The following is a 20,463-nucleotide window of genomic DNA, read 5'->3' as shown; positions in this document are numbered from 1 at the left end:
CAAAGAGGCCTGTCAGACTTAGCATCAGTTATTGTTTCACAGAAAAAGGTGGGCAATAAAGGAAAGTGACTACTAATGAAAGGAAACTCCCACTGATCTATTGCCACCATTCCTGCTAACCAAGAGTGAAAACTAGGAGTGGAATAAGCATCTAAATTTTTGGTATAGCAAATAAATACTATTATGTGTATTTTACCCTATTGCACTCAACCTTTCTACACCATTTGATACCCAGGATCTTTATCTATTGAAACTCTCTATACCCTTAATTATTGTGAGACTACATTATCCTTGTTTCCCTCATACCACTCTCACCAATCCTTCTTTGTCTCCTCAATGGCTATTCAGTAGTTCCTAAAGTCTCTGTGGATGTTCTCTTAGGCTTAGCCCTTGGCCAAATTTCAGCTACTGTTATGGCTGCAAATATCACATATAATTTCCAAAAACTTACATTAAGTCCCAACTTCTCCACTGAATACTAGTTGTATATTTTTAAATGATTAACAAGCATTTCCACTTGAAAATTTGTATGTGATCAGCAAATCAACATGTCTGGAGGTAACTGGTTTTTCCTCAGAACTGAATCCTTTACCTAGTCCTTTATCTTTGTCTATTTAATCATCATATCATCCCTCTGGAATCCACAATAAATACTGAGGTCAAATAAATCCTCTTCAACACATTATTTATCATGTCTCCAATCATTCTCTTGCTCAAAAAGTCTCAATGGATCCTCATTTCCTAGTGGAAAAAAACCCTATTGGCTGTAAGTGTCTTTAAGAGTGGGAACTTCTGTGTTCTATTCATCTGTTTATCTACCACACCATATAGCCTTGTGTATTGTACATCATAAACTATAATAGTTACTTACTGAATTGAGTCAAACTCCTTGGACTTCCATTTTCAGTTTCTTTAGTCTGGTCCATTCCTAACATCCTACAAGGACCCTTCACAATCTGTTTCATGCTGTCATTCTGTTCACTCTCCCTTAAATGTACTCGACTCATTTGTCCTTCTCAGTTTTAGACATGATTCCTCTTCTTTTCTCTGTCCAGTTCTTACCACTTTTCAAAGTTCAGCCCAATTTCACACTACCTCTCATAAATCCTTCCCTAAATCTTCTAGTCACCTTGATCTCAATTCCCAGTGAAATCCTAACACTTCTAAATTTGTGTCCTTTGCCATTCCTTGCTATGTAATGATCATATTTCTAATTATTCCTAATATCAAACCCGCTCTGATCTTTGGCTCTTTCCTCTTCTATAGTTATGACTATATTGATATTTTACTTTTGAATTGCTTATATAAACTTTCTTGTGTATTTATTTTGTGTGTCCAGCTATACTATAAAGTCTTTAGGGGGAAAAACTATGCCTTATTTTCTTGTATCATTCCCATATTCTAGCACAATGTTATGGAAAAAGTAGAGGCTCAAAAATACTTGTTAAATGGATGAATGAGTGTGTGTGTGGGGAAATGCATTAAAAGTGGGTATTGCAATTAACAGCTGTGAAGGAAATAATTCAACTTTAAAAATTCTGTTAGTTTGAATAGGATGCTTTCAGGTTTTTTGGATACCATTTTCCTATATGATCTGTAACTTAATTAGCCCATTAGATAAGAAGAGAATAAAGACTAACGTATATATACCTGCTTTATGCAGCATCCATAATTGACTATAAAAGTCATTAAATGTTATACCAGAGCTAATGAAGGAAGTTGGAGAACCCATGGAGAACTGTGAGACAAGAGTAGAGATCTATTTGGAATTATTTTGGTAAAATTTGCCCTAAGGCTGGTAGAATCAATATAATATCTCCTTCCATACTATGATAAAGCAAGAAAACAGTTATTTGAACAGGAGATGAAGAGACCAAGCTCTTAACCACTTTGTTTTTGACCCTGTTATAATTCTATCACTCAAAAATGTGATTAGCTCAGTACTAGACACAAAGGATTTTGTTTTGCAAAACATATTCTGTAAAGATGTGGCACATATATACAATAGAATATTACTCAGCCATAAAGAAACAAAATTGAGTTATTTGTAGTGAGACGGATGGACCTAGAGACTGTCATACAAAGTGAAGTCAGTCAGAAAGAGAAGAAAAAATACCATATGCTAACACATATATATGGAATCTAAAAAAAAAAAAAGGTTCTGAAGAACCTAGGGGCAGGACAGGAATAAAGACACAGACATAGAGAATGGACTTGAGGACATGGGGAGGGGGAAGGGTAAGCTGGGACGAAGTGAGACAGTGGCATGGACATATATACACTACCAAATGTAAAATAGATAACTAGTGGGAAGCAGCCACATAGCACAGGGAGATCAGCTCAGTGCTTTGTGTCCACCTAGAGGGGTGGGATAGGGAGGGTGGGAGGGAGATGCAAGAGGGAGGGGATATGGGGATATATGTATACATATAGCTGACTCACTTTGTTATACAGCAGAAACTAACACACCATTGTAAAGCAATTATACTCCAATAAAGATGTCAAAAAAAAAAAATTCTGTCATTTTCCTGGCATTGAGAGGTTGAATGTGTTTCACTAGGACTTAATGTCTACCTCATTAATTCTTCTACCCAGATTTCATATAATTACCTTCCATTTACTTTATCACTAACCTCGGTTTCTTTTTTGGAAACCATTTACTTTTAAGTGATTCTAATGGGATTTCCCCTCTCCTAATAAGTAATACAAATTCATTTACATTTATAATAAATATCATAAAAAAGATTTATTTTCTGAGAAATAAGATAATTTATTTTCAGGGAAATATAGTAAGGAGTGGAAGTATCAACATGAAGGAAACTATTTTGCTCCCATTGAGATATGTTAATATTTATTGAATGAAGAGCGCTTCGAATTGACACTGTTAAGAGAGATGTCTCCCACCTATTTTACAGGTTTTATGTATGATTTTATATGCAGCTCTATTTGTTCACAATTGTGCATGTGTGTGTAAGTGAGGAAAGTACACTTTAACTTGCAACATGACTAAAAGGGAGAAATAGACAACTACTTAATAATGAAGACATAAGACTGCTCATTTATTACACTGTTGAGCTTACATGTGATTACCACAATTAATAGAGTGTGAAAATCATGGAAGTTTGAGTAAAATGACCAAGATTCCAGACATGGCTTTTTTTCTCAATGGCTTTGTAATCTGTAAAAACAATTACTGTACAAGAGCCTTGGTTTTATATCTATTAAATGGCAGTGACAATAAAAACTATTTCATGAGGATTTACTCAGTAAATTAAATAAACAATGCAAATTAAAGTGCTCTGCATATATGAAATTAATATTTCAACAATTAAGTTTAAGATAAGAGCCAGAGTCCCTCCTCTGGCCTTTAAAACACTGCAATCTTGTTTGTAACCATCACCTGACCTTGTCTCCATCACTCTGCCTCCAGCCCATATACACTAGTGACTTTGGCTCACTCGTGCCCCTCCAATACACTTAGCTATTTTCTGCTCCAGGGCCTTTGCAGATATTACTATATATATTAATGATAGCGTCACTATATAGCTTATTTTATTTATTTATTTATTTTTGGCTGTGTTGGGTCTTCGTTTCTGTGCGAGGGCTTTCTCCAGTTGTGGCAAGTGGGGACCACTCTTCATCGCGGTGCGCGGGCCTCTCACTATCGCGGCCTCTCTTGTTGCGGAGCACAGGCTCCAGACGCGCAGGCTCAGTAGTTGTGGCTCACGGGCCCAGTTGCTCCGCAGCATGGGGGATCTTCCCAGACAAGGGCTCGAACCCGTGTCCCCTGCATTAGCAGGCAGATTCTCAACCACTGCGCCACCAGGGAAGCCCCAATAGCTTATTTTAAATGGTGCCCACTTCTTCACTCTGCTTTCATTTTACCTCATTTTACTATTTTTCTTGTACTCACTACTAAATTATATATTTTTTTCCTTATTGTTTGTCTTGTTGTCTACAACTAAATTTCAAAAAATTGCCTGTTTTACTTGCTACTGTCACCTCAGTAACTAGAACGGTATCTGGCACACAACAGATGCTTAATAAATCAAATAATGCACACGTGAATGAATTAATGAATAATTTTTCATTGAGTCCTTACCATGAATGAAGCAATCTGCAAAGTGCTTTAAACTGATTATCTAATTTAATCATTACAATAGGCTTATCACTATTTCTATTTTATAAATGAGGAAAACAGAGGTGTCTGAAGGTACAGTAACTTGCTTGAGGTAAATATAGCAAGTGGTGGAAACAGTTGCCTGACTCCAATACCTATGCTTTTAATCACTGCTATATAGCCTCTGTATATCCAGCCATCTTTATATTAATTGATGTTTGATTACACTGTTACAAAATAGACCGAATTTACTATCAAAAGAATATTTACATAGCTTAATTTGAACCCCAAAAGAAATGTGTGTGTGTTCATTAGTTAAAATTAAACCAACTCCTAGAATCTCAAAAGCCACCATTTGAAAACAAGAATCCAAAGAGGTAGGTTTGTTTTCACAGGTGGCCAAGATATGACTTACCTCCAGGTGACCAGCAATTGTAGCAATATGCAGGGCAGTGAGGCCGCCATACCCAACCTGCTGTATGTCAGCTCCACTGTGAAGCAGAGAAGTGATCAATTCTGCACTATCCTGCAAGGAAACACATCTTTAGTGTTACTTTTCTCTCAATAGCAGCTTTGAACACTGTGCAACAGGATATATTGATTCCCTGACTGTCAGCCAATTTAGGCGCTCAGAGAAAACTTAAGTGTGATTTCTGGCACAAGAGCACATGAGAAAGCAAAGAGCAGCTCTCGGATAGTTGAAATGTAGGAGCAGACGACAGGCTGTTCAATTATAATCAATCTTCTACCACTTGACCATGAAAGACAGAAAGGACATTTACCTATGGTGAGGCTCTTGCAAACTCAACTCAATTGTACATGTAGGTCACTCCAATAAATGTGCTTTCTCCAGCAACTGCACTATTGAACTGGCTGCAGTGGGCCACTTCATGGTAGTTCAGTACTTGATTCTTCTCTAACACATATGTGTCATGGGTCCTATACATAATTAACGACATAGTGTCATGGGCTCTATATGTAGTTAATCAGTAGTGTCTTTCTTAACTTGACTCATTAAAATGTTTTCACTCAGTGAAAATGTTTGAAACATTGCTTGAGCATTTAAGTTAGAATACTTTATGCAATGATCAAAATAATCCTTACTTTCTTCACATTATTATTTGCATTGTATTTCTGTCTTTGGAGAGACATGGTGCTTTTTAATAATATTAATAGAAATTAACATTCATTGAATTTTTATTATGTAATTAACCTTTCATACGCATTAACTTATTTAAACCTGGCACATGGAGACTTCCAAAATAGTTGCTGATAAAAAACGAATTAAATATTTCTCTAAGTAATCCTATGAAAAGTTACTACTATAAACCTCATTTTATAAGTCAGAACACTCAAAAGAGTAATGTGGAGGGTCACATATTCACAGAACTCCAGATCTGGAAGGGAATGCAAAGAAAGCTCTTCATGTTTAACTCTCTCCCTCAAAGTGAGAATTCAAACCACAACTTCTATAATACTTGGCCCATCAATATCTCAAACACACCCAGTGGCAAGAAAGTCAAGTCTTCATGGGATAGGCATTGCGTTTATGCATATACATAAAATTTCAAATACTGTCAGTTAAGAAAATCCTTCCATTAAAAAAAAAAGTTTGATTTCTTAATGCTGTCACACATAAGTGAAGGTTGAGAAGTTATAAAAATTGAAAAAACTTTGGCAAAGAACTTCAAATAACAAAATTAATGTTATAGTTTCCAAATCTTCCACTCTATACCTGCTCTAGCAAGAAAGTTAAAGATTTCATCTTCCTTTACTATTCCATTGCTTCCTTCTGCCCAGTTTACAGACTTAACGTTTTTTCCATTCTAAAAAAAAAAAAAAAAAACAGCAATTTTTCCACTGAGGTAAGCTAATTTTATCTATATCTTTTCTGTCTCCAAAAATTGACTGATTTAGGAGCTTAGCCCTAAGCTATTTTCTCATTCTAATTGCCACCTTTGGTAATTCTTATACAATCTGATAACTTCATTTTTGGTCCTGACTTCTCTGTTAAGTCTAAATTCCATATATCCTGCCTACCAATGGCATCTCAAATTAAAAATTCAAAAGTGCTCTTGTGAATACCATTATAATTTCCCAAGTGTGACCTATCATCTCCTAGCATTCCTTATTCACATTAATGGCACTTTCTTATTCCAAATGACCTTGAGTCCCTTCAACTCAATCAGTTTCAGAATTCTGCTGGTTTTTTTTTTTTTTTTTCCTGCTGGTTTTGACTCACTAGTACCTCTCACATTTCTCCTCCTTATTTCCAACATCACCCTCCATAGCCTCCTGACTGGTCTCCTTGACTAAGCCTTTTTTCATTGCAGTCCATCATCTACACTATTAGCAGATAAATTTTCTTACACACAGTTTTGACCACGTCATTCTCCTTTTCCATAAACCTTTCATACACTCAACAAATACTTCTTTAATATATAAATATGCTCACATCATATGTGTTGAAACACTGTTTGAGCAGTGGGAACACTGAGGTGAGTGAGATAGTTAAATCCCTGCTTTCATGGAGCTTATATTTTTACTGTGTATATATGGGAGAGGAGACAGAGAAAATAAACAAATAAAAAAATATTATATACAGTCATAAAGTACCAATGGCTATAAGAGGAAAGAGGCAAATGATAAAATGGCTACTTTAAATTAAGTAGTCAGGGAAAGCTTCACTGAGGAGGTAAACTTTGAGATAAATGGTAAATTCCAAAAAGGGGAAATCTAAGTCACAATTTTGAGGATGGCCATTAAATGACAGGGAGTAGGTAGTGCAACAGTCCTAAGATGGAAGTAAGCTTAGTGTGTTTAAAGCCAGTGTTGAGTATAAGGTTAAAAAATAAAAGAAGGAAAAAGTATTGTGCAAGATAAGGTCAAAGACATCTGATCTTGTAGGACTTCGCAGGCCACTGTATTGGGTATTCAGATTTTTTCCAAGAGCAATAAATAGCAGTAGAATGACATGACACAGAAATAGGGAAGAACAGGAAAAGGTAGTTTCTGAGGCAGAAATAAAATGTTTTGTTTTTCACATGTTAAATTTGGTATACTTACAATGCAGGGTTAAGATTGTGGGGACTAGAATTAGCCTCCCTAGTTAGAATCCCAGCTCTGCTAACGACTATGTAATCTAAGGCAAGTTACATAACACATTTACACTAATTTCCTCGGTTGTAAAACAAGGGGACAATAACCGTGTCCACCTGATTTGATACACATATAAACTGTATACCCACAATTGATGTGATGACACATATACACTAAAGCACTGAAATGGTACCTGGCAAAACAATACTAAGTAAATTCACTACCATTAGACATGGAAATCTTGGACTCAGCATAGCTTCCAAAAAAGTTATCGATTTGACTCCATCATCTAGCTCCTCTTTCTCCTTTCGTTTTACTTCACTTCTGCTTCACTAGTTACTCATGGAAATAATCAAAAGAACAAAACATAAAAAAGCTCTGAACCAGTACTGGAAATTAGGAAACGTCCACTAGTTCTGCCTCCTCCAAAAAAAAACAGTTCACAGAAATTCACTCCCACCTCACCAATAACCTTTAATTTTGAATGGTGAGGGCTAAGGACATGAATAGTCTCTAGATAAATGGGAAAGACATCACCTTAAGACATTTTTCCTTGCAGATGAACAGGCATTTAAATGCAGGGAGGTGAAGATGGTATTTTTAAGCATAAAATCATTTTTTTAATAGAGGGAAATATGAGCAAATAAAAGTATTAGAAAAACACAATATTATAAGATAAATGACAAATTGGAGAAATATACACAACATATAAAACTGACAAGTGGTTTGTATATTTAATATATGAAGAACTCATACAAATCATTAAAAAGATGGATATTCTTTAATTCAACAAATATTTATTAATGAACGTCTACCTTATGACAAGTACCATACTAGGCTAAATTAAAATAAATTATATGAAAATCACGGAGCATATGAAATATTTATCTATCAGGCAGATTCTTGTAAACACACATTCATCTTTTCCTCAACTGTCTTTGTATTTTATTTAGCTGGAATCTGTGGATTTTAAGAGAAAGCATGTTATGATTCCTTCAGAATAGGCAAATAGTGTGGTCAAAAGTTAAAAGTAATAAATTACCCTTTCGTATCTTGGTTGGATTTCTCAAGCTGACCTCTGATTGATCTAAATATATCTTTTTATTAAGTACTATAAAAATAGAACTCTAATTTTACCAAGCTATGCTAAAATGTAACAAAACAATCACTGCTACTTATAAATCATTTACTATGGGTTAAGTACCAAGTAAAATCATCTCTTTCCAACTTCACAATTTACCTATGAGAAAAATATTATAAACCCTATTTTATAGTTGATGAAAGTCAGGTTCAAGAATTTAAAGTACTTGCAGAACCTTAAGTAGTTTGTAAGTGTTGGAGCTAGATACAAACTCAGGTCTGTATGATTCCAAAGTCCATACTTCACTTTTGACTTTCCATAGTGCTTTCATTGGTCTTTCCTTGGTGCCAAGCTCAAGGAAACAGTTGAGAGGATACAATTTTATTGTATTTTGTTGTATTTAACTGACAAGTTCCAAATATTTCTCCCCTACTCTACAGAAATATTGTTTCCTGATGGAATAATTTTAAAATTCAGCAATCTGGTGCACATCTCCTGGAAAGGAAATTCATAGAAAATAAAAACATCAGGCAAATTTTAAATATTATAAAGCTGACCTCACTTATTGCTTGTACTCTGCAATATACAAGAAGTATCTGAGGGCAAGTTTTTTAAAAGAAAGACTCTTAAGACTTGCATTAGGAATACTATTCTGGGGAACTGACAGGTTTCCCCTTAGGTTTTTCCTTCTCTAGCCAAATTTACATTATTATTATTCAGTGGGCCACACAGAAGCATTCTAAACTGTGGGGATAAATAAGCCTCTGTAATGTATTCACATGTACGATACTTATTATTTTTAAACAAAGGAAAATCCTTATGTGGAAAGGTGAAGCTTGGACAAAAAAATCAGTCCAACTATCTCCTTGAAAAATAGAATTGGGGGTACAATAGACTTCTGAAGATTTATGTAAATGGATGAAAATTTTTTGTAGTGGTAGCAACTCCAACTTTGTCCTACGCATAAAACTCTAATACAGAATCTACTCTCTTGCTTCTTGTTAACTCTGTAATTGTTAACTCTGTAATTGTTACTATAAATCCAGGAAAAGTAGCTATTAGTGTCAGAGAGCTCAGATTCTCTACTACCAAATCACATAAATTAAAAACACACACACACACACAAAGGTTTTTGCTAATTCTATTCCAGAATGAAAATTAAACTGGGACTATTTAATGTCTAAATTTTACTTTCTTCTGTTTATGGAAATAAGTCCTCTGGAAGTTTTAAAATATGGCAAGCATTCATTTACAGTCTTATGATTTAGATGTGAAATCTATGTTCCTTCTCCTTGCATCTGGGTGGATTGTGACCAAAAGACCATGGCAGGGCTTCCCTGGTGGTGCAGTGGTTAAGAATCCACCTGCCAATGCAGGGGGCACGGGTTCGAGCCCTGGTCTGGGAAGATCCCACATGCTGTGGAGCAACTAAGCCCATGAGCCACAACTACTGAGCCTGCGCTCTAGAGCCCATGAGTCACAGCTACTGAGCCCATGCGCCTAGAGCCCATGCTCCACAACAAGAGAAGCCACCACAATGAGTAGCCCGTGCACCGCAGCGAAGAGAAGCCCCACTCGCCGCAACTAGAGAAAGCCTGCGTGCAGCAACGAAGACCCAACACAGCCAATAAATAAATAAATAAATAAATAAATAAATAAAATCTATTAAAAAAAAAAAAAGACTATGGCAGAAGTGAGCTATGTTTCTTCCAAGGCTAGGCCATAGAAAGTCACATAGCTTCCTCCTTGTTTTCTGGAAAACTTGCTCTTGAAGCTCTGAGCTACCATGTAAGAAGTTTGACTAACTTGAGGAAGCCATGCTGTAAGGAAGCTTAGGCCATATGGAGAATGTACGTAGCACATAAAGATTCTCCAATCAAATGACCCACCTAAGACCAGCCTTATAGTCACCCCAGCCCAGGCACCAGACATGTGAAGCCTCCAGAGGATTCTAATTCCCCAGCTGATGGAGTATCTCCCAGTCTTCATGTCTTCTCAGCTAAGGCCCTAAATACAGTAGAGCAGAATCAAGCCATCCCCACTATGTCTTTTCTGAATTTCTGAAATGAGAATCCATGAGAATAATAAAATGATTGTTGTATTATAGCACTAAGTTTGGGGTAGTTGGTTTTGCCTCAACGAAAACCAAAATATCTCATAGAAGAAAATATAGAAAATAAAGGAATAAATAACAATTTAATAACCTGTAGTCCTACCATTAATCACTATTATCATTTATGTGTGTGTTTATTTTCTTTCATTCTTTTTCCTAGGTATGTACCTTCATAAAACTACATAGAGCACAGATTAGCACAGCAAAGCAAACCTGTATTTGCATACTGATGGCCACTTCCTACATTTGGAACTCATTTCTTAACCTCTTGAGCTGTGGGTTCTTTTATTTTCTGTAAAATGAAGTTCATAATAGTATAAATCTCATAGAGTGGTGAGGATTAAATCAAATAATGTAATGCATTTATCACAATGTTTGAAACATAATTTTTATATCAATTATTAGGTACACAATTGAGCTCATACTACACATAGAGGTAGGTAATCTCCCTTTTTCATTTACTATAAAATCATGGAATTTCCCCATGTCTGGAATATGTAGAGATGTGTCACTCAGATCTCCCTTCAAGAAAGTGTGCCAGGAGGATGGTTAGCTGGCAGCTTCCCTCAGCTAGCTCATTCAGGATTCAGTGCAGCATTAGAGCTGAGATTACAATTTTTTCAGTGTGGCCCCCAGTCAGTGACTGAGAAAGGTGGTGGTAACAAGACCTAGCCATTTCCACTCAATGTGACACCCCTCTAAAAGGCAATGTGTGCTCTGGAGCTCCCATTGGGCTGGCAGAGATTTTAGCAAGTCTGCATTGTGGTCTGACAGCTCCTGCTGACCAATCTTTCTTCCTTCCTTCCTTTTCCTTTCACAGGTGTCACTTCCACATAAATCTCTTGCACTCCTAAATCCCTTTCAGAGTTTGCTATTCAAGAACTAAACTGGCATACCATATCATAAAATGTTTTCTTTTAATGTGCATTTAAATCAAAACTGACCTGGAATTTAAACTTAGGTCTTCTGACTGAATCCTATGCTTTTCTCAATGATATGTTACCTTCCACCCCCAACCACCCTTCTACTCCAAAATGTTTGCCTTTCAGGTGCAAGCCCTGACCATGTGCCCTTCACAGAAAAGGGGTCTAATACCTGCTGGATCTAATCCATCTTCCATAACTGCAATGAGGACAAAATGGAATAACATATGTGGAAATGTTAGTAAACCCCATATCCTTACAAGTATAAGTTTATACATTTATATTAAATGTATTGTCCCCAAGACTGACCTAATTCCATGAGACTATTCACCTTATGTCTCAGTCCACTCTGTCTCTAAGATGTTTAGTCATGCAATATGGGAGACCTTCAAGATGGCGGAGGAGTAAGACGTGGAGATCACCTTCCTCCCCACAAATACATCAGAAATACATCTACATGTGGAACAACTCCTACAGAACACCGACTGAACACTGGCAGAAGACCTCAGACCTCCCAAAAGGCAAGAAACTCCCCATGTACCTGGGTAGGGCAAAAGAAAAAAGAAAAAACAGAGACAAAGGGATAGGGATGGGACCTGAACCAGTGGGAGGGAGCTGTGAAGGAGGAAAAGCTTCCACACAATAGGAAGGCCCTTCACGGGCGGAGACGGGGGTGGCGGGGGGGAAACTTCGGAGCCATGGAGGAGAGCGCAGCAACAGGGGTGCGGAGGGCAAAGCGGACAGATTCCTACATAGAGGATCTGTGCCAAGCAGCACTCACCAGCCCGAGAGGCTTGTCTGCTCACCCGCCGGGGTGGGCGGGGGCTGGGAGCTGAGGCTCGGGCTTCAGAGGTCAGATCCCAGGGAGAGGACTGGGGTTGGCTGCATGAACACAGCCTGAAGGGGTTAGTGCACCACAGCTAGCCGGTAGTGTAGCCGGGAAAATGTCTGGAACTGCCGAATAAACAATAGACTTTTTCTTGCCTCTTTGTTTCAGGGTGTGTGAGGAGAGGGGATTAAGAGCGCCGCTTAAAGGAGCTCTAGAGACGGGCAGAAGCATCGGCTATCAGTGCGGACCCCAGAGACGGGCATGAGATGCTTAGGCTGCTGCTGCAGCCACCAAGAAGCCTGTGTGCGAGCACAGGTCACTCTCCACACCGCCCCTCCCGGGAGCCTGTGCAGCCTGCCACTGCCAGGGTCCCTTGATCCAGGGACAACTTCCCCAGGAGAATGCATGGTGCACCTCAGGCTGGTGCAACATCACGCCAGCCTCTGCCACCACAGGCTCACCCTGCACTCTGTACCCCTCCCTCCCCCCAGCCTGAGTGACCCAGAGCTCCCTAATCAGCTGCTCCTTTAACCCCATCCTGTCTGAGGAGGAACAGATGCCCTCAGGCCACCTACACACAGAGGTGGGTCCAAATCCAAGGCTGAACCCCAGGAACTGTGTGAACAAAGAAGAGAAAGGGAAATTTCTCCCAGCAGCCTCAGGAGCAGTGGATTAAATCTCCACAATCAACTTGATGTACCCTGCATCTGTGGAATACCTGAACAGACAACAAATCATCCTAAAATTGAGGCAATGGACTTTGTGTGACTTTGTCTGTATAGCTTTGCTTTTACCATTTGTCCTAGGGTTCTGTCTGTCTGTGTTTTTTGTTTGTTTTTTTTTTAAGTATAGTTTTTTAGTGCTTGTTATCATTGGTGGATTTGTTTTTTGGTTTGGTTGCTCTCTTCTTTCTTTCTTTTTTTTTATTACTTTTCAATTTTTTTTTACTTTTAATAATATCTTAATTTTTTACTTTAATAACTTTATTTTATATTAGTTTTTTCTTTCTTCCTCTCTTTTTTTCTCCCTTTTCTTCTGAGCCGTGTGGCTGACAGGGTCTTGGTGCTCCGGCCGGCTGTCAGACCTATGCCTCTGAGGTGGAAGAGCCAAGTTCAGTACATTTGTCCACCAGGGACCACCCAGGTCCACATAATATCAAATGGTGAAAGTTCTCCCAGAGATCTCTATCTCAACGCTAAGACCCAGCTCCACTCAACGACCAGCAAGCTACAGTGCTAGAACCCCTATGCCAAACAACTAGCAACACAGGAACACCACCACACCCATTAGCAGAGAGGCTGCTTAAAATCATAATAAGGTCACAGACACTCCAAAACATACCACCGGATGCGGTCCTGCCCACCAGAAAGACAAGATCCAGCCTCATCCACCAGAACACAGGCAACAGTCCCCTCCACCAGGAAGCCTACACAACCCACTGAACCAACCTTAGTGACTGGGGGCAGACGCCAAAAACAACGGGAACTACATACCTGCAGCATGCGAAAAGGAGACCACAAACACAGTAAGTTAAGCAAAATGAGAAGACAGAGAAACACAGAGCAGATGAAGAAGCATGGCAAAAACCCACCAGACAAAACAAATGAAGAGGAAATAGGCAATCTACCTGAAAAAGAATTCAGAGTAATGACAGTAAAGATGATCCAAAATCTGGAAATAGAAGGGAGAAAATACAAGAAACGTTTAACAAGGACTTAGAAGAACTAAAGAGCAAACAAACAATGATGAACAACACAATAAATGAAATTAAAAATTCTCTAGAAGGAATCAGTAGCAGAATAACTGAGGCAGAAGAACGGATAAGTGACCTGGAAGATAAAATAATGGAAATAACTGCAGAGCAGAATAAAGAAAAAAGAAGGAAAAGAATTGAGGACAGTCTCAGAGACCTCTGGGACAACAATAAATGCACCAACATTCGAATTATAGGGCTCCCAGAAGAAGAAGAGAAAAAGAAAGGGACTGAGAAAATATTTGAATAGATTATACTTGAAAACTTCCCTAATATTGGAAAAAATAGCCAATCAAGTCCAGGAAGCCCAGAGAGTCCCATACAGGATAAACCCAAGAAGAAACATGCCAAGACACATATTAATCAAGCTATCAAAAAGTAAATACAAAGAAAAAATATTAAAAGCAGCAAAGGAAAAACAACAAATAACATACAAGGGAATCTCCATAAGGTTAACAGCTGATCTTTCAGCAGAAACTCTGCAAGCCAGAAGGGACTGGCAGGACATATTTAAAGTGATGAAAGGGAAAAACCTACAACCAAGATTACTCTACCCAGCAAGGATCTCATTCAGATTTGAAGGAGAAATCAAAACCTTTACAGACAAGCAAAAGTTAAGAGAATTCAGCACCACCAAACCAGCTTTACAACAAATGCTAAAGGAACTTCTCTATGCAAGAAACACAAGAGAAGGAAAAGACCTACAATAACAAACCCAAAACAATTTAGAAAATGGTAATATGAACATACATATCGATAACTACCATAAATGTAAATGGATTAAATGCTCCAGCCAAAAGACACAGACTGGCTGAATGGATACAAAAACAAGACCCATATATATGCTGTTTAGAAGAGACCCACTTCAGACCTGGGACACATACGACTGAAAGTGACGGGATGGAAAAAGGTACTCCATGCAAATGGAAATCAAAAGAAAGCTGGAGTAGCAGTTCTCATATCAGACAAAATAGACGTTAAAGACTATTACAAAAGACGAAGAAGGACACAATGCAATGATCAAAGGATCAATCCAAGAAGAAGATATAACAATTGTAAATATTTATGCACCCAACATAGGAGCACCTCAATACATAAGGCAAATGTTAACAGCCATAAAAGGGGAAATCAACAGTAACATAATCATAGTAGGGGACTTTAACACCCCACTTTCACCAATGGACAGATCATCCAAAATGAAAATAAATAAGGAAACACAAACTTTAAATGATAAATTAAACAAGATGGACTTAATTGATATTTATAGCAGATTCCATCCAAAAACAACAGAACACACTTTCTTCTCAAGTGCTCATGGAACATTCTCCAGGATAGATCATATCTTGGGTCACAAATCAAGCCTTGGTAAATTTAAGAAAATTGAAATCGTATCAAGTATCTTTTACAACCACAATGCTATGAGACTAGAAATCAATTATAGGAAAAAATCTGTAAAAAATACAAACACATGGAGGCTAAACAATACACTACTAAATAACCAAGAGATCACTGAAGAAATCAAAGAGGAAATTAAAAAACCATAGAAACAACTGACAGTGAAAACACGATGACCCAAAACCTATGGGATGCAGAAAAGCAGTTCTAAGAGGGAAGTTTATAGCAATACAATCCTACCTCAAGAAGCAAGATGCATTTCAAATAAACAACCTAATCTTACACCTAAAGAAATTAGAGAAAGAAAAACAAAACAACCCCAAAGTTAGCAGAAGGAAAGAAGTCATAAAGATCAGATCAGAAATAAATGAAAAAGAAATGAAGAAAACGAGAGCAAAAATCAACAAAACTAAGCACTGGTTCTTTGAGAATATAAACAAAATTGATAAACCATTAGCCAGACTCATCAAGAAAAAAAGGGAGAAGGCTCAAATCAATAGAATTAGAAATGAAAAAGGAGAAGTAACAACTGACACTGCAGAAATACAAAGGATCATGAGAGATTACTACAAACAACTATATGCCAATAAAATGGACAACTTGGAAGAAATGGACAAATTCTTTAAAAAGCACAACGTTCCAAGACTGAACCAGGAAGAAATAGAAAATATAAACAGACCAATCACAAGCACTGAAATTGAGACTGTGATTAAAAATCTTCCAACAAACAAAAGCCCAGGACCAGATGGCTTCACAGGCGAATTCTATCAAACATTTAGAGAAGAGCTAACACCTATCCTTCTCACACTCTTCCAAAATATTGCAGAGGGAGGAACACTCCCAAACTCATTCTATGAGGCCACAATCACCCTGATACTAAAACAAGACAAAGATGCTACAAAGACAGAATACTACAGGCCAGTATCACTGACGAACACAGATGCAAAAATCCCCAAGAAAATACTAGCAAACAGAATCCAACAGCACATTAAAAGGATCATACACCATAATCAAGTGGGGTTTATCCCAGGAATGCAAGGATTCTTCAATATATGCAAATCAATCAATGTGATACACCATATTAACAAACTGAAGGATAAAAACCATAAGATAATATCAGTAGATGCAGAAAAAGCTTTCAACAAAATTCAACACCCATTTATGATAAAAACCTTCTAGAAAGTAGGCATAGAGGGAACTTACCTCAACATAATAAAGGTCATATATGACAAACCCACAGCCAACATCGTTCTCAATTTTGAAAAACTGAAACCATTTCCTCTAAGATCAGGAACAAGACAAGGTTGTCCACTCTCACCACTATTATTCAACATAGTTTTGGAAGGTTTAGCCACAGCAATCAGAGAAGAAAAAGAAATACAAGGATTCCAAATCAGAAAAGAAGAAGTAAAGCTGTCACTGTTTGCAGATGACAGGATACTATAAATAGAGAATCCTAAAGATGCTACCAGAAAACTACTAGAGCTAATCAATGAATTTTGTAAAGTAGCAGGATACAAAATTAATGCACAGAAATCTCTTGCATTCCTATACACTAATGATGAAAAATCTGAAAGAGAAATTAAGGAAACACTCTCATTTACCACTGCAACAGAAAGAATAAAATACCTAGGCATAAACCTACCTAGGGAGACACAAGACCTGTTTCCAGAAAACTATAAGACTCTGATGAAAGAAATTAAAGATGATACAAACAGATGGAGAGATATACCATGTTCTTGGATTGGAAGAATCAACATTGTGAAAATGACTATACTACCCAAATCAATCTACAGATTCATTGCAATCCCTATCAAACTACCACTGGCATTTTTCACAGAAGTAGAACAAAAAATGGCACAATTTGTATGGAAACACAAAAGACCCCGAATAGCCAAAGCAATCTTGAGAAAGAAAAATGGAGCTGGAGGAATCAGGCTCCCTAACTTCAGACTATACTACAAAGATACAGTAATCAAGACAGTATGGTACTGACACAGAAACAGAAATATAGATCAATGGAATAGGATAGAAAGCCCAGAGATAAACCCATGCACATATGGTCACCTTATCTTTGATAAACCAGGCAAGAATATACAATGGAGAAAAGACAGCCTCTTCAATAAGTGGTGTTGGGAAAACTGGACAGCTACATGTAAAAGAATGAAATTAGAACACTCCCTAACACCATACACAAAAATAAACTCAGAATGGATTTAAAGACCTAAATGTAAGGCCAGACACTATCAAACTCTTAAAGGGAATCATAGGCAGAACACTCCATGACGTAAATCACAGCAAGATCCTTTTGACCCACCTCCTAGAGAAATGGAAATAAAAACAAACAAAAATAAACAAATGGGACCTAATGAAACTTAAAAGCTTTTGCACAGCAAAGGAAACCATAAACAAGATGAAAAGACAACCCTCAGAATGGGAGAAAATATTTGTAAATGAAGCAACTGACAAAGGATTAATCTCCAAAATTTACAAGCAGCTCAATATCAAAAAAACAAACAACCCAATCCAAAAATGGGCAGACGACCTAAATAGACATTTCTCCAAAGAAGATATAGAGATTGCCAACAAACACATGAAAGGATGCTCAACATCACTAATCATTAGAGAAATGCAAATCAAAACTACAATGAGGTATCACCTCACACCAGTCAGAATGGCCATCATCAAAATATCTAGAAACAATAAATGCTGGAGAGGGTGTGGAGAAAGGGGAACCCTCTTGCACTGTTGGTGGGAATGTAAATTGATACAGCCACTATGGAGAACAGTATGGAGGTTCCGTTAAAAACTAAAAATAGAACTACCCTATGACCCAGCAATCCCACTACTGGGGGTTGCTGAGAAAACCATAATTCAAAAAGACACATGCACCCCAATGTTAATTGCAGCACAATCTACAATAGCCAGGACATGGAAGCAACCTAAGTGCCCATCGACAGATGAATGGATAAAGAAGATGTGGCACATATATACAATGGAATATTACTCCGCCATAAAAAGAAATGAAACTGAGTTATTTGTGGTGTGGTGGATGGACCTAGAGTCTGCCATACAGAGTGAAGCAAATCAGAAAGAGAAAAACAAATACCGTATGCTAACACATATATATGGAATCTAAAAAAAAAAAAATGGTTCTGAAGAACCTAGGGGCAGGACAGGAGTAAAGCCGCAGATGTAGAGAATGGACTTGAGGACACACAAGGGGAAACGGTAAGCTGGGACGAAGTGAGAGACTGACATGGACATATATACACTACCAAATGTAAAATAGATAGCTAGTGGGAAGCAGCCACATAGCACAGGGAGATCAGCTCAGTGCTTTGTGATATCCTAGAGGAGTGGGATAGGGAGGGTGGGAGGGAGACGCAAGAGGGAGGAGATATGGGGATATATGTATATGTATAGCTGTTTCACTTTGTTATAAAGCAGAAACTAACACACCTTTGTAAAGCAATTATACTCCAATGAAGATATTTAAAAAATTTAAAAAACTTAAAAATCATGCAATATGTCAATTTCTTTCTTTTTTTTTCTTTTGGTAACAGCTTTAATGAGATATAATACACAGACACAATTACCCCCTTTAAAATGTACGATTCAATGGTTTTTTAGTGTATTCACAGAGTTATGCAGCCCTCATCACAATAATGAATGTCCTAAAGGACATTTTCATCAACCCCGAAAGGAACGGTGTACCTTTAGCTACTGCGTCTCAACCCTCCTCAGCTGTAGGCAACGACTAATCTACTTTCTTTTTCTATAGATTTACCTATACTGGACGTTTCCCAGTATTTCTGGGATTGGACATATTTCTGAATTGGACTAAATTTTTTTTTGTAATATCCTATCCAACTCTGATATTTTAATGCTCCCTGAAGTGTCCCATCAAGCTGCAAGGCAGAACCAAACTTGCTTTGGAAAGAAGACTGAGTTTCTGAGTGTGAAAATAGAAACATATAAATAAATATTTTAATAATGTTCCTACCTAAGCAGTTCTTTCTTCATAAACCTAATTAACCCAACATAGCAATTGTTATAGCCTGTTTGTGTTTGTAAAGAAAAAAGTAACATAAGCAGTTTTGTAGTCTTCAAGAACATTAAGGTTTCTTCTAGGACAAAGAACTATGCAGGGCTCCAGTATGCAATATATTTAGTTCCAGGTATAAAAATTTAATGGACTAAAGTTGCTTCATGTGTCATAGACATTGCCAATGAAAGGATCCATTAATCAGTGTAAAAATAACTGCTCACACCTACATGCCTCTTGTTGAAATAATTCTGAATTTATCTTCACAAAAGATATCAATGATTAAGAACTTCAGTGTGGTGGAAATACTTGACTTTGCTTGAAATTTTGAAAAAAAGAAAGAAAAAAGAGAAGGAACACACTCTTAGACTGAGTACATGTACTCTTACTAGGGTAATATCTCCAAATTTGCTTTTGCCCTATTTTTTTCTCATCACCTCTGCTGACCCTTTTCCAGTTTCCCATAATCACTTTCTTCCTGTGGGCTGCTTCCAATTTGCCTTTGAGTGTGCTTGTCTTCTCTTTCAATAATATAGATATGATTTAACAGGGAGGAGCTAATCAGAATCTCTGGGAGTTTGGGAGAATGCAAATACATGCTGTTTGAAAAAGCAAATTGAATATTATAATTCCTTTAATTTGCTTTCACTTATATTTTATTTTTTAATTAAAAAAATTTTAACAGACTGTGAATTTTTATGTTTATCCAAAGACTCAAGACCTTAAAAAAGACTCAAAAACACTATCGTAGAAATCTTTCCATGATCCTACCACTTATCAAGACACTGCCCAATCTTGCCTTTTGAAGGAGCAATCAATATTCATTGCCTCCTTTTTCCTAATGCCATTTATTTTCAATCCATTTTCATACTTTCTACTCCCACAAATCCACTAAAATATCCCTTACAGAGATATCTGACAATTTCCTAATTTCCAATTCTAATGACCAAAATAGGACACTATTTTGTTCAATGTCAACATAATTCTTCCTCCTTTGAAGTACTTTTCTTTTTCCCAGCCACCACAGAATTATAACTTTATTTATGCAACACATATATTGATGAATATATACCAGGAATTGTTCTAAGTGCTCAAATAAGAT

The 20,463-nt window shown here is 37.3% G+C and overlaps 1 protein-coding gene across 6 annotated transcripts in view; it reads right to left on the bottom strand.

The window, feature by feature from the left end:
• The window catches only part of TNNI3K (TNNI3 interacting kinase), a 288,508-nt gene that overhangs the window by 247,226 nt on the left and 20,819 nt on the right, over window positions 1–20,463 (bottom strand). For 5 of the 6 annotated variants that reach the window (XM_007182931.3, XM_007182928.2, XM_007182927.2 and 2 more), the window contains exon 5: window positions 4,536–4,646. The exons of the other annotated variant lie outside the window; for it this stretch is intronic. In XM_007182931.3, the coding sequence (XP_007182993.1) occupies window positions 4,536–4,646 (111 nt within the window). The remainder of the gene's footprint in view (window positions 1–4,535; window positions 4,647–20,463) is intronic. 6 annotated transcript variants of the gene reach the window in all.

Source organism: Balaenoptera acutorostrata, chromosome 1, assembly GCF_949987535.1.
Source record: "Balaenoptera acutorostrata chromosome 1, mBalAcu1.1, whole genome shotgun sequence".
NCBI classification, from domain to species: Eukaryota; Metazoa; Chordata; class Mammalia; order Artiodactyla; family Balaenopteridae; genus Balaenoptera; species Balaenoptera acutorostrata.
The sequence above is the reverse complement of the archived record's forward strand: the minus strand, read 5'-3'. Positions and strand labels throughout refer to the sequence as shown.